This window comes from Sminthopsis crassicaudata, chromosome 1, assembly GCF_048593235.1.
Source record: "Sminthopsis crassicaudata isolate SCR6 chromosome 1, ASM4859323v1, whole genome shotgun sequence".
Classification (NCBI taxonomy): domain Eukaryota; kingdom Metazoa; phylum Chordata; class Mammalia; order Dasyuromorphia; family Dasyuridae; genus Sminthopsis; species Sminthopsis crassicaudata.
Window position 1 is genome coordinate 379,352,210 of NC_133617.1, and position 15,002 is coordinate 379,367,211.

Sequence of the window (15,002 nt, forward strand, 5' to 3'; positions counted from 1 at the left end):
AAGAAGCAAATTTCCCTATTAGTTCAGGATGGTAAAATCCCAGCACTGGGGAAGGAGTGCTGTTCCTCAAATGCTTGTCTGACTGCTCCGAGCATTCTCTTCCCACCAAGCAGAGGAAATTTCTTTATAGAAGCCACCCCTGGGTAACCTTTGGAAGATCAGAGACAGCAGCAAATTAACATTCTCATTTAGACTATGTTTTTTAGATATATTAAATTGTAAATCGTTCAGAAACAGAGGCCATCATAATAAGGAGTCTTTCAAAGTCTGGAGCTCCCATAATTCAATACATGTTCAAGGTTTATTTCCGTAGTTTAATTAGCATCAGATAGGGAGAGGTGTCTTCGGCCACGAATTCACTGTAGGAAAAAAAAATATCACATAAGATTAATGGAACCAGTGAGAGGTACAATAGAAAACTTTTAAGTTGCAATCAGTCGCTACTGATTTTTGTGGCTTATTCTGCCTTTCTCCAGATTGTTAATTGACCATCTCTGACCAAGTCTACTGGACACTCTGGTCAGTTCATAGCACACTGGCCCATCCTGTCATTTAATTGTCCAGATGGCCACCTTTTATTTAAAAAAAAAAAAGAGAGAGACCATACTTTGAAACATTAATGCTATGATTTTTTTAACCATAATAAAATATTTTAAAAGTTTTAAAACATAAATTAGAATCATTAAACTTATGCTTCATAGATATATGAAGATAATTTAGTCTAATCTTTTATGAGGAAATTGAGACTTGGACTGAGTAAGAGATAAAATTATAGAATGCAGGCACTGATTTCAAGATACCTACTTAAAGATCCTGATTCTTGGGGCAGTTAGTTGGCACAGTGGATAGAGTACTGGCCCTATTATCCCCCCCCCAAAAGGGGGTTTCTTCAAGCCTCAGCTTCCACTTCAATAAAATGGGGATAGTCATAGCATTGACTTCAGAGGACTATTGTGAGGATCAAATGTGATAAATTATGTAAAGCAACTCATGAAGCTAATTATTATTGTTGTGACATGCCCAAAGTTCTGTACCTAGTGAGGAACAGAACTAGATTTTTTTGACACGCCCTCAAACATCCTAACTCTCCCTCACTCAACTTGCTAATTCCCTATGAGCTACTCCATGCCCCATCTAATCACCTCTCACTCTGTAAAGTTCAATGGCTCCCTATAGCTTCTAAGCAGCAAATATAAAATGCTCTGTTTGGTATTCAAAGTCCTTCATAAACCAATCACTTCCTACCTTTCCATTCTTGCTCTACCTTACTCTCCAACAGGTACTCTTCATTCCAGTTCACTGACCTGACTACCTCAGAAACAAGACACTCCATCTCTCAGCTCCAGGCATTTTCTTTGGCTGTTCCTCATACCTGGTATGCTATTTCTCCTTAGCTCTGCCTGCTGCTTCAGGTCTCTTTTTATATCCCCCAAAACTTGGCACAGGCCCTGGTAAATAGAAAGCCCTTAATAAATATAGACTGATTGGTTGATTCAACATTCAGTGCTCTTAATATTATGCTAATTTTAAAAATGGCAGGTGTTCCTTGTGTTGTACTTGACCACTTCTCTGTGTGTGTATGTGTGTGTGTGCATGTTTAAATGTTTGTTCATCTTATGATCTGGAAGCTTTTGCTTAAAGTACCATGGAAAGAATTATGGATATGGGATCACAAGACATTGCTTCAAATCCTTCAGAGTGGCATTTCTAGTTGTGAAATTTTGGGCAAACTTTTTAAATTTGGGGGGCCTCTTTCCTTATTTGTAAAAAAAAAAAAAAGAGGGTTTTAGAGTGGATGATCTCTTAACTTCAAGTTCATGATCCCATAAGTCATGTTGTTGAATGGCCTCTAACTGTGGGTGTGTCATAATGGAAGGTGCAAGAGAGAAAAAAGGATTTTTCCTACTACTTTCAGCCCCAAATGGGAGAAATTAGTTGAATTTTTTCTATGACTCAGTTGTTAAGAGTCCCTGAAAATTAGTACTGTATAGTAGGAGGAAGAACACTAATTTTGAAATCAGAATTACTGGGTTTGAGTTGTCTGTGGCTTCAGCACTCACTATCTGTATGATGCTGTGAGCAATAATAAAAGTTATGTTCCCATAGCAAAGGAAAAACCAGAAGTCTGGAATCAGAAGTAGTACAGAGGAGAGAAGCAGGAAAGCTCCTGAAAACAGTTGAAACTAGGTAAAACTGGACAAAACTAGTTAAATAGCTAAAAACAAAACAAAAAAAAAAAAAAAACTGAAAGTAGGACAATGGCCATAGCTTAGCTAAAGCGCACATGCTTAATTGCTTCATAAATATTAATTCCTCCTTCCTAGAAAGAACTAAGGTTCATTTTAATGATCAATGTATGTAGCAGGAGAGGGGGACATATTAAGAGGTATATGTTGGAGAAGGAGCAGGAAAGAATATTAACTTCATCTCTCTAGTCACTGAGGAAATGGGAGAGGGATTGTGCAGTCACGATTAGGGATAAAACATTATTGTCTTGCTCTGAAAAACTGTACAAATTCACTTTGAGTTTTTATACCTCTTCCTATAGAAATGTATTAAAATTTTGAACTTCTTCACTCATCCTGAGGTTATTTGTTATTCTTTCCTTACTGGTGTTTCAGAATTTTGTTTCCAACAATGCTGAAGAAGGTCACTTCTCTTTCTGCAATTCAGTTGTACCATTTGCCTCATTGTGTCTTTGTGAGGAGAAGGCTTCACAAAATGCACAAAGCCATACCTACAGCCATTATCCACACTGTGGTGGTCAGGAGTCTACCCAGTTTGTGAAACATGTTCATTTTACCCCATTCTAGACACCTCAAGTGGAACTTTTTTGTTTGTCTCGTCTTCTAGACATTAAAAGACTAAAAGGCTAAAAGATGGCAATTTGTCATCTGCGGCCCCCAAGACTTTATGGCCTGGCTAAGAATCGTTTTTCCCCTTTAGTCCCTAATTACATATCATTAGGAGAGAGATGTCCTGAGGTAAACAATTTAAAGTATAAGATGAATCTGTCTGGATTCCCAGCCTGACACTAATCACAGTGGGCCTGATTCTTTACTCCAAGCTCTTTGCCCATAGAGGTTTAGAAAATCAGAATCTGTCCTAAAGGGATTAGCTTGAGAAACTAAAAGCTGCTAGAACAGGAAATTTTTAATTTCATCTTTAATGATATGTGTAATTATGGACTAGTTTTTTTTTTTCTTTATGGAAGCAATTCTGTAGAATTATAAGCATATCCTGCGAAATTCTCTGGAAATGGGATTGTAGGAAGTGTTCTACCATTTGCCAATATTGAAACATACATATCATTTATTTTCCTTTATCATTTTCATCAAAATCTAACTCTGGTCATAAGCATTCACTCTTTCTTCATTACAGCAATTTTTGTGAGAACTAATATGAGCATAGTACTGTGTCAGGTGTTAGGAAGGATTAAACGAAGCGGAGGGAAAAAAATTAATTCTGCCCTCTGCTACAATTTAGTTGGGCAGTTAAGGCACAGATCACATGAAAAATTAAATAAAAACAAAAGATAGTTTGTGGTTAAATGCTGAGTCCAAGAGGAGTTCAGAGGAAGAAGTGATTGCTATGGCCTAGATTTGAGCAAAGCCCTGAAGAATGAGTGAGCTTAAAATTTGCAGAAAAGCTGGAGGGACAGGAGGAAGCATAAAGGAATATTGTCAACCATGGTGTGGAAAGGAAATGTGTGTAATATTCTGGAAAAATCAAGAGGCTCAGTCTAATTAGAAAAAAAATTTGTGTATGTTGAGGCCAATATGGAGAAAAATTAAAGATAACACTGGAAAAGTTACTTGGAAGCTGATTATGGATAGCCTTGAATGTCAAGCCATTAAAAATGGATTTCATTTCCAGTGATGGAGAATCATTATTTCAAACAAGGGAGTAATGCAATGAAACTGTTACTTTACAAAGATTAATATGTCAACCAATATGTAGGATATGCTTAAATGTTCCTACATTTAAGCAAGTAAAGTATTAGGATCCTTGCACTAATCTAGGAATGAAGTAAGGAGGCTTTGTATTGGGGAGACCATCATGGATTGTAAAGGAAGGGATGGATTCAAGAAAAATTAAAAAACAATAGATAGAAAATAGTGATCAGATAAATACAGGGAAGATGAAAACCTCAAAAGTAGTAAATTTTTAATCCTGGTTGATTGGCTATAAAATGATGGTACTAGTGAAAGAAAAAGAGGAATAGAAACATAGTGGCAGAATAGCACATCTGTAATCACACATTTTTCAAGGGTATACATCTTTTAAGGGAAATATTCCACTTTTGTTCATTTATTTTAAAAGACATTTACAAAAAGCTTATCGAGCATTTACTGGAAAGTTTTGGCAAGCCAAATTTAAATAACATTTTTGAGTAGGTTCTAACCAAGTAAGTATAATTCAGTTTAGCTAAATTTGAAAATGATGACAAATGTAAATGATTAAAAAATATTTATTCACTACAGCTGTCAAAAGCAGAGCTAGAAATTCTCTGATCACAGCTGGTAAAAGCCAATCAAAGGGTCAATATGCATCATGCTATTAACTTGATAGGCTCCTTACAAAAAAAAGACAAATCAAATTTTGGTCCATTTTGCTACATTTCTGTTCATAAATATACAATCTATTTCTGCTTGCTTCTTTCCATAATACTAAAGTAGAAATAAACTTATGATTCATTTTAAACGCCAATATTCCATTTTATCACTGTAGGTGAAAGAGGAAGAGGAGAGGGGAATAGACTTTTGTATAGTACTTACTATGTGTCAGACACATTCCAAGCACTTTTTACAAATATTATCTCATTTGAGATACTATATCAGTAAAGTTTAGAAACCTTTTATGCCATAAATCTTTAAAAATGGCTTAAATTCCAGTCCTGTGTGATATGATCAATCCAATGAGAAGCCCCTCTGAATTAAGCTAACTAATTGTGGGCAGTTCTTTATTTTGTTCATTCTTAGAATGGGAACAGAAACTGGGGGATTTTGGTTTTCATTGGTACTGGCATGTCCTGATGAGGAACCTTTTCTACCAAGACATGTCAGTGATTTTCCTAAAACCTAGAGTGTTAGAGAATGGAGCTTGGAGTCTTTTTTATGTCCTGGAACAGTTCTGCCAGTCTGATGAAGCCTATGGAACTCTGCTCAGGATAATATTTCTAAATGTATGAAATAAAATATGTAGGATTAAAAAGAAATTCATTACCTTGAAGTATTTGTCAAAAATAAACAAGAAAAATTTGTTTTTAAAAGTTTGTGGATCCCAAGTTAAGAATTCCTAAATAAGGAAGTACTCTAGAGCAAGGAGAGAGACTGAATGATTTGTGTTAAGAATTCACAACCAGTATGTGCCAGGACTAAACTCAGTTCTCCTGGGCTCCAAGGCTTCTTCTTCAACCAATATATCATACTGTATTTAGTTCATACTTAAGTTATTTTAATGTCTATGTCTTTTTGAAACAATTAGTAATAATTTCTCATATCTAAAGTCATATACATAATTACATTCCACATGAGACATGGTGGGGGACAAGGGGAGGGGGAAATACCTTACCTTGTGGAGACTCCCTTAGATACTTTCATTTTGGAGTTATCTGACCAAAATTCAATCTTGCTCTTTAAGTCTTTATTCTAAAATTGAAAAGAAAATTCTATCAGCATTGTATAAAAAGCCTGACATAAAATATATATTTTGCATATATATATATATATATATATATATATATATATACAGAGAGAGAGAGAGAGAGAGAGAGAGAGAGAGAGAGAGAGAGAGAGAGAGAGAGAGGATTCTTTCATACACAAAGCTTATATCCCTTATTAGAAGTTCATCAGCTGAACCTTTCATTCATTCTTCAGATCACTGATCACAATACATTAATGACAGTGTCTTCAATGATATTTTGAAAATAATGATAAGCACTTGGGAAAATGCCTAATCCAATATAGGCTTAAGCAATATTTTGATTCAAGGTCTGAAATTCGATTGTTGAAAATAATCAATCTTAAGGAATATCTTTTGCTTAAAGAATCCCAGAGAATTAAGTAAAAATGTAGTTTTTTGATTTAGCTTTTCTCCACAATACAATGATCTTAGAGAATTTCAAAGGACTCATGATGAAAAATGCTATCTACCTCCAGAGAAAAAAACTGATTGGAATGTGAATGCAGATCAAAGAATCCTTTTTTTTTTTACCTTGCTTTTCTTAGGGAGTTTTTGGTATGTGTTTTCTTTCACAACTTAACATAATATAGAAATATGTTTTGCATTACTGCACTTGTATAACATACATCAAATTGCAATCTGAGGCAGGAAGGGAGAAAATTTAAAATTCAAAAATTTTTGAAAAGTAAATACTTAAGAAAATTTGCATATAATTGGAAAAATAATATATTTGGAAACACTCCCTCCCCAAAAGAAATATTTTTCATACAGAGTTTGAAGGCTTTTTATTAAAGGCATCCAAGGTATTAAAATGTCTCTTTTCTACATTCTTTGTTCCATATGTCCAAGAATTTGTTCCATGCTAGTTCATATGTAATAGTGCCTCAGTCTCCTCATTTAGGATGAAAACTGAGTAATAATGTCTGTGGATGATGTGATATATAATGCAATAATTACTATAGTTGTCTTTAGTGGAAAGAAATCTTACTTCTGTTGCTTATGATATATGGAACTAGTGCAAATCATTTAAACTCATTTGGTCAAATTTCCCTTACCTATAAAAGCAAGTGGACCAAATGTTCTCTGAGCTCCTTTTCAGCTCTAATACTATGAACCTTTGGACAATCAATAAGTACTAGTTAGCTGACCTTGTTTCTTTTCTAAATGTCCAACTTACACATCTCATAGACCCATGGGTGTAATTTGTACTTTCACTTCTTGGTGAAAATAGATCTGAAAAGAATGGAATTCTGAGTTGGAACTTGTATGGAGTATGAAAGCATTTTAGAGCTTGAAATGGCCATTGACATTATTTGATCCAAACCAACTATTTCATGGATGAAGAAACTGTGGCCAAAAAAGATGAATTAAGTCACTCTATCTCAGAAACTAATGAAGTGATGAAGAAAACAGGACCACAAGAGAAAAAAACAAACAAACAAACAAAATGGGAACCAGGAGAGGAAAAAGAACTAAGTCAGGAGATCCATCAATCATCATTCAGTCAGCAAACATGAACGTCCCTACTGTATGCATGGTTCTGTAAGCAACATAAAGAGAGGACTTAACTATATGAGATTTGGCAGCAGAGATTACTATGGCCTCTGTAAAAGGATGACATGCAAGTCTGTGAAGTGTTCCAGATTTTTTTTCAAAACTGAGTTTTATTAATGTTAGGAGCTGTCCTCGAAAACTATTTATTAAGCACTTACTATCCCCACAAGGCACAAAGAAACAGAAAAAGGAACTCACATCTTAATGGAGAGAAAGGATGGAGAGGGAGGATGGCATGCAAACAACTCTGTATATAAAAATGAAGAAGATGTCAAGTAAACAATTATATACCAATGTAAATGGAGGAAATCTCAGAGGGAGGTGCTGACAGTTCACACTTCTACTTTGAGAAATAAGATATAACCTCATGAAAAATTAAAATCAAAATTGAATAATAGCTTTAAAGTTTACAAAGTTTTTACATATACATGTGTATGCATATATAACATATATGTGTGTATAAATACATATATACTACACAACCCTTTTTTTTTTTTTTTTTTTTAGGAAATTGGAGTTGTGGCTTATCCAGAGTTACATAGCTAGAAAATCCATTCAAGGCTGGATATGAACTCAGGTTTTTCTGTTCTAGGACCCAGTGTTCTATCCACTGTACCCACTAAATTTCATTTGATCCTCAAAACAAGCTAAGAAGTATGTGCTATGATTATTACCATTTTACAAATTGGGAAATAGGGTTAAGAGATTAACACAAAGGAGCAACAGGGTTAGCTGCCAAATGAGTGGGAAAAGAGGTGGGGAGGAGCAGAGAGAATTTTCATGATTTCCGAGGTGAGAGACCAATGAGAAGTTCACAGAAAACCTCACAGAAAGACTTTGAATGATCAATTATAATTTTGGCTGAACTGAAAGGACAAGCACCAGGGAAGACAACTGAACAAAGATAGAGAGATCTTCCCTCCACATACTGTAGAGTCTAATCACATTACAGGAACCCCCCCCATCTCCTCTCTCTGCACTCTGCATTGGCTACATCCAAACTGGGGCACTCTCCCTCTTGACCTTCCCTTCATGGAATCTTTGCTTTCCTCCCAAATTTAGCTCATGCTCTGCCTTCTTTTTGAAACTTTTCCTGAATCCTTTCAGCTGCTAGAGACTCCCTCTCAAAACTAACTTGGATTTATTTTATAATACATAAATATACACATGTTCATAAACATATATGTGTGTATATATACATATAGATATATATGTACACATTTGTGTATACATATAGGTGTATTACAGTGCAATCGTGCATGTATAAAACATATGTAAAGACATGTCAAACATATGTAAAGTATATAAGAGATATAGCTGTGTTATTGCATACATGTGTACAAAATGTATAGGTATATGAGTGCATATGCAGATAATACACATGCATGCATGTATTGTATCTGTGGCTCTCTCTATACATGTGTGTACACACATATGTATGTATTGTGCAGATATACATATACAATGCTATTGTCTTCCAGGTAAAGCTCATAATTCATTGTCAATGCAGAAAAGTGCTATGGGCATACGGATTGAGACTATCATTTCATTGGTTTAGGAACTTTTAGGTAAGGAAACTCCCTTTTCCAAAGCAGGGTGGACCTTTCGAAACTTAGAGACTTAGAGAGCTGCCTTGATCACTAAGTGACTTACTCAGGGTCACAATCCAGTATATGGCAGAGGCCAGACTTGAGCCCAAATTTTCTTGGGTTGAAGAAAATCATCTCTCCATCCATGCATGATGCCCATCTCTAAACCAGAGTAATGATCTCAGACAGAACTTGATTAGAAGTGACTAAAATTTACTTCCTCAATTATCACCCCCAAGTTCTCCCTATAACTCATCTAAATTGACTTTATGGGGTAGGAAAGCATCTTCTTTGCCAAGATAACAGGCTTTAATTTGCTGTTCTTTAGTCTCCCCATATGCTTTACCATCTCTGTCCATGTGATAATGTTTTCCTTACACAGACTTTTAAAATGTTTCTACTAAATGAGACACTTATATAAGTTCTGCATTAATTGCTTTTTACCAAATAGAGATTTATCTGAGCCAATGATGAAACATTTGCCAGTCAAGGCTCTGTTTCAGCAGTCTACAGTCACTTTCTTCTCTAAGACATTTTTATATTCGCCCTCATTTCTGAAGTACAGCAACTCACATCATAAAAGGAATGATGGCAGTACAGTTACACAGAATGCTTTGCAAAATGGAAACACATGAAGAAAGAAGAGAATATTTAAAATATACTTAAAGATGAACAGGTTACCAGTGAGAAATACCTGAACTCATATACTTACCAGAAGCTTCAAATAAAGATGAAAAAAATCTCAAAAATTCAGAGGAAACGAATTAAGATTCTCAACAAGAGGCAAGCCAAAATCTTGTTCTGATGACATTTCAAAGAGATGTTTAAAAAAACTGAGTGTGCAAGAAGATATATAAGATAAAACTGCATAGTGTTGAATCAGTAAATTTCACTCTAAACATGGAAAAAATGAAAGCCTGATTTATAAAGAAGAGAAAGAGCCTCACAAAATTGAAAGATCTTTTTCCCCAGAATTTTTGAATACTTGGAAGCAGAAATGGAAGAAAAAGGTAATATACAGTAACTGTTATAACTACATTAACAAAACCTAAATGCCATTGGAATCATTCACAGAACAAGAAGGCATTTGCCTGTCTTTATCTGGTAGATCTTTTTCTACTCTAAAAATCATTTTAGACAAGAAAAAGGATGTGTTTTCAATGTGTCTCAAAATTTTTTTATCTCTACCAGCAGAGCCTCTTCAACCATGATAACCAATACTCTGGTCCTCTTGAGACCATTGAACTGTTTAGTGTGATTACAAGCTAAAGAGTGGTACTCAAGTCCATGTGAAACCTGGCACATCCGTACATTCTGTTCTCACAGTTGCTAAAAACTTCAGTGACTAGACAGAGAAGTCTTATATGCTCTCTTCTACTTAACTAGACTGGATAACATGTGATTGCAGACTTCTCAATATCAAAACAACAAATCAATAAATGTGAAATATCTGAATATCCATATCTTTGTTTTTATAATATTCAGAAATGTCCCAGAAAACATGCATGTAGAACAAATGGAAGATAGGATACCCTATCTTCTATATTGAGTCAATCTTGCAAGTTAAAGTAAATGAAATATTTCCTTGGGGGTGTTTTTTTTAATCTTTAAAAAACCAGTCCTTCCTATTCACTAATATATTCATTATTTAAGTGCAGTGCTTAATGAATATTTTATTCTAATAGAACAGGGAGACTACTACTACAGAATTGGAGTTCCTATATTATTCTGTTTATATATATATATATATGTGTGTGTGTGTGTATGTATATATACACATATATGTATGTATGTATGTATATATATATATATATATATATATATATATATATATATATATATACACATACATTTCTTTAAAGAAATATATAAATAATTAGTGTATGCATGGCCCCAAATATATCACCTAGTCAACAATCAGTCAACAAACATTTATTAAGAACAGTGTTAACCACTGTGCAAATCAAGGAGAAAAGCCCAAAATAACCAAACAAAAATCCAAATGTTAGTCCCTGTACTCAAGAAGGATACATTTGATTGAGACAACATGTAAGACATGAGCTACATACAAAAAACATACAGAGTAAATTAATCAAAAGAGAGAAGACAATAGCATCTGAGTAAACTAGTTAAATCCTTCTATAGTAGTTCTTCTAAACCTTTTCATTCCTTCCTTAATCCTCCCATGACTTACTCACCTCATCCTCTTAGCTGTCTTGTATTTTACCGGAAAAAAAAAAAGCTTCCACTTCTCAAGAGGTCCCTCTTATGCCCTCCTCATCTTACATAGCTCAGATACCTCCCATCATTATCTCCTTCACCTATCTCATACCATAAGATTGTCCTTCTCTGTACTGTACAAAATCTTCCACATACACAAATGATGCTATTCCATCCCATCTTCTCCAGCAGATTGCTCATCCCCACCCTTTCACTAATCTTCCCTCTTTCCCTTTCTACAGCTTCCCTGATGCTTAGAAACACACCTGTTTCTCCCTCATCCTCAAAAATCCCTCATGTGATCCATCCATCCTCACTAGCTATTATCCTATTCTCCCTTATATAGCTAAACTTGACCAGGCTATTTACATTAGTTACTTCGACTTACCTCACCTTCCCCCATCTTTTATCTGTTGCTAAGGCCTGTTAATTTTGCCCTCATGACATTTCTTTCATAGACCCTTTTTCTCTGCTGCCAGTGGTATAAGCAGAAACTTGTCACTTCATGATGGACTGGTACACTAGTTTGCTGTAAGTCTTTTCTCAATCCAGTCTATCCTTTATTCAGTTGTCAATATAATCTTCTAAAATACATGTAGGATTAGGTCATCCTACTATTCAATAAATTCTGTTGGCTCCCTATCACCCTAGAATCAAATATAAAACCTATTAGATTAATACAAATCATTACAAAAAATTTTATGTCATATTAGCTACAAAGGACATATGAAGGGAGACACTATTTGCATTCAGAGAAAGAACTGATAAATATTAGTATGTATAGAATGTTTATGTATATATATACACATACATACATATATAAAATATGTACATATACACATACATATTTGTGTCTAATGATAGCCATCTCTAGAGCTACTTCTAGAAGGAGAAAGGAAAATAATTTACATGAAAACTTTATCATATGGTTAAAATGAACATCAAATTTTAAATGAAAGATTTGCATTTTCATCTGCAATAATCTTTTTTTATTATACTGTGTTACGGAAATGCTTATTTTGCTCCATAAATTAAAAATAAAATTAATAAAAATTAAAACAACAAACCCTACTCCCTCAATGTTTCCAGGTTAATTATATCTTGCCCCTCTCTGTCCCAACATATTTTCAATCTAGTAAGAGAGATAAAGGTGAGTAATCTATATACTAAGGAAAGAACATATGCCAGAATGAAACCAAGATACTGTTTGTGCTCTTAAGTGAGTTCTTCAGCCCTTGTTCAATAGTCAGGCGCTATCTCACCTCTGGTTTCTAACAGAATTGCTGTTCGTATAAATGCAAGCTATAAAACATCTCAGGAAGTTTGGGTCAAAGTTATTACAGAAATTAAAAGCATAATTTTCAGGATCTGAAAAATCTTGGTGCCAAATAAAAAATGTATAATTTCTAATGCAATGAAAAGGCCCACAAGAAAGCATACACACATGTGCCTAAGTGTGGCAAATATTTCCTCCTTACCTGAGCTTCAAGGATGTTGACCTTTTCTTTCAAAGTTTCAATCCTCTTATCTTGTTCTTGTACATCATTTTTTAATCCTTCCATCTAAGAATTAGAAAACACAAATGAGAATTTTTTTTCAAATCTTATCAAACAACAGGGAATATCTATATAACTTAGAGGTCATATGCATTTTATAACTAAATGATTTTCTTAAAAGGGATGATCCTAGAGATTAAAGGACATAAGTGTTTTATAGCTATCTATATTAAAATATAGATAGATAGATGTGCGTGTAAATGTATGTAATTCTTAAATTTTATTTTGTTTTTTATTTAAGAGGTCAACAGAAATAGCTTCTAGAGATTTGAACAAAGGCTTGTTTTTTAGAGATTTGAAGTTAGTGAGATTGACTTTGCAGATCATTTTCCAACTAAATTAAGTTCTCTCGAGAAATCATTTGGAATCAATGTTTCTCTGCAACTGAAGTTTTTGTTCAACAAATCAAATTACTAGTAAGATTCAGTAAAACAAATGCTTGGTACACTGTGTCTATTAGGAGCTTCCTACTCACTCATAACTTCATGATAAGGGCATGTCTTATCTTGTCTGGGTACAAGACAATATGCCCAGAGAAACTGGAATATAGTCTCCTTGAAGAAGCATTTGTTTTGGTATTACTACTGAGTCAATACATGACACAAAGTAGATCCTTAATAAATGTTTCCTAAATTTAGCCTGGTATAGGGGAAAGGACATTGGAGAGTGATAAAATGTAGGTTCACTCTTGGATGAATCACTTCACTTCTAATTTGTAAAATGAGAGCCTCAGTTTTCTTATATGTAAAATGAGAGATTTGGGCCTAGATCATCTCTAAGGTCCCTTCCAGGTCTAACATTTCAGCCCTTTTTCATTTTGCTCCATTAATTATTTTAGAAATAAGCAAATAGTTTGAACAAACAATTAAGACCTCTCCTCTACTTCTTCTCTTTAAGAAATGAATATCAAGGAGTTGTTTGTTTTAAATTTAAAGGAGACTAATCACAATCAATGAACTGATCAGTCTTGAAGAGCTGCATGGGCCACATTCTTGGCTGGATGATTCAGTCCTATTAGCTGATGCCATTTCTTCTTCTCCTCATGCTAGAATCACCCTAGTAAACGAATTCCTTCCACTGCACCTACCTTCTAAGTCATCAAAAGCCTCAGATGAAATGAAAAGCAGACCTTGCTCCAGCTGAATCTCGGATGCATGAGACATGCTGAGGAACAGACTTGATTCTTTTTTAATACCAGATAAGGGTCTAAAGAACAGTTAAACACTATTTCCAAAGTGCTCCACACTAAATACAAGCAAAAGGGCCAGGCTGCATTTATCAATGCAGGGGAAATGTCAGAGAGGGGAAAACTTTCATTATTTTAATAGCCCAGGCATGCCATCCGTATTTGTACTTCATCTGGTAAACATTCCATCTCTGGGAGAAGAGACACTTGATTAAACTGACCTCCTGGATCACACTGCGTAGGTTTTGATGCTGGGAATGAATCACAAACTGCAAATAGGAAATTTGCCTCTGGAGAGTGGAAATCTCTGTCTGAAGGTCCTTACAACTGGGGAGAAAAGGGAAAAAAGAAAATGATTTTTGCCAATAGTGACTTTTATAATTTGTTTGTACTGGCTGTTCCCAAATTATTGACATGTTGTCCCCTTGCTAACTGATTTTCTGCAGGTGCATGATGTCAAGGACTTGCTTCATTTTGAGAAAAGTAGGTGCCTATCTACTGAGGACTGGCTGAACAAACTGTACTGTAGTAATGTATTCTTGAGGTTTGGGGGACCAAAAAGAAGCAAAAAAATTTCATCGTGCAAGAAGGGGGTTCCAGGTGTGGATTTCCCTCCCACAATATGGATTAATACCTGCTTTGACAATGTTTACAACCTTAAAGAAGTTCTCTGGGGAAGTGAGAAATAAAGGACTAGCTCAAGATCATACAGTCACTAGATGCCAAAGAAAAGATATGAACCCTGCTCTTCCTGACCTTGCCTCTCATATTAATGTAATGGAATATTATTGTGACATAGAGAAACATGAGATCTGTATGAACTTAGGCAGAATAAAGTAAGCAGAACTAGGGAAATAATATTCATGACTACAATAACGTAAAGAAAAACACTATAAGGAAGCTAACTTTATAGAAATGTAATAAACAAGATTAGCCATGTAGAAGAGATGAGAAAATAGAACTCCCTCCTTTACCTGAATAACATGGGACCAACAGGCCCTCAAGATCATCTAGTATCATCTCCTCATATTACAAATGAGGAAACTGTGTGACTTGATCAGAAATTAAGTGACTTCACTAAGTGCATAAAAGTGGCAAAGGTTTAAAACCAAAACTCGTTCCATTGCACTACGCTGCTCTTCAGATGGGGGACTGTGGATAAGGAATATTGAGTATTCTGCTAAAACCAATCACTGTGTCATTTTTATTTGT

At 34.8% G+C, this 15,002-nt stretch overlaps 1 protein-coding gene across 1 annotated transcript in view; it reads right to left on the reverse strand.

The window, feature by feature from the left end:
• Positions 1–282: 282 nt before the first annotated feature.
• The window catches only part of CCDC68 (coiled-coil domain containing 68), a 69,142-nt gene continuing 54,422 nt past the window's right edge, over positions 283–15,002 (reverse strand). Inside the window, exons 8-11 of the mRNA XM_074279407.1 lie at positions 14,012–14,117; positions 12,527–12,610; positions 5,575–5,651; positions 283–359 (exon numbers count right to left, since the gene is read on the reverse strand). Of these exons, the coding sequence (XP_074135508.1) occupies positions 302–359; positions 5,575–5,651; positions 12,527–12,610; positions 14,012–14,117 (325 nt within the window). The 3' untranslated portion in view covers positions 283–301. The remainder of the gene's footprint in view (positions 360–5,574; positions 5,652–12,526; positions 12,611–14,011; positions 14,118–15,002) is intronic.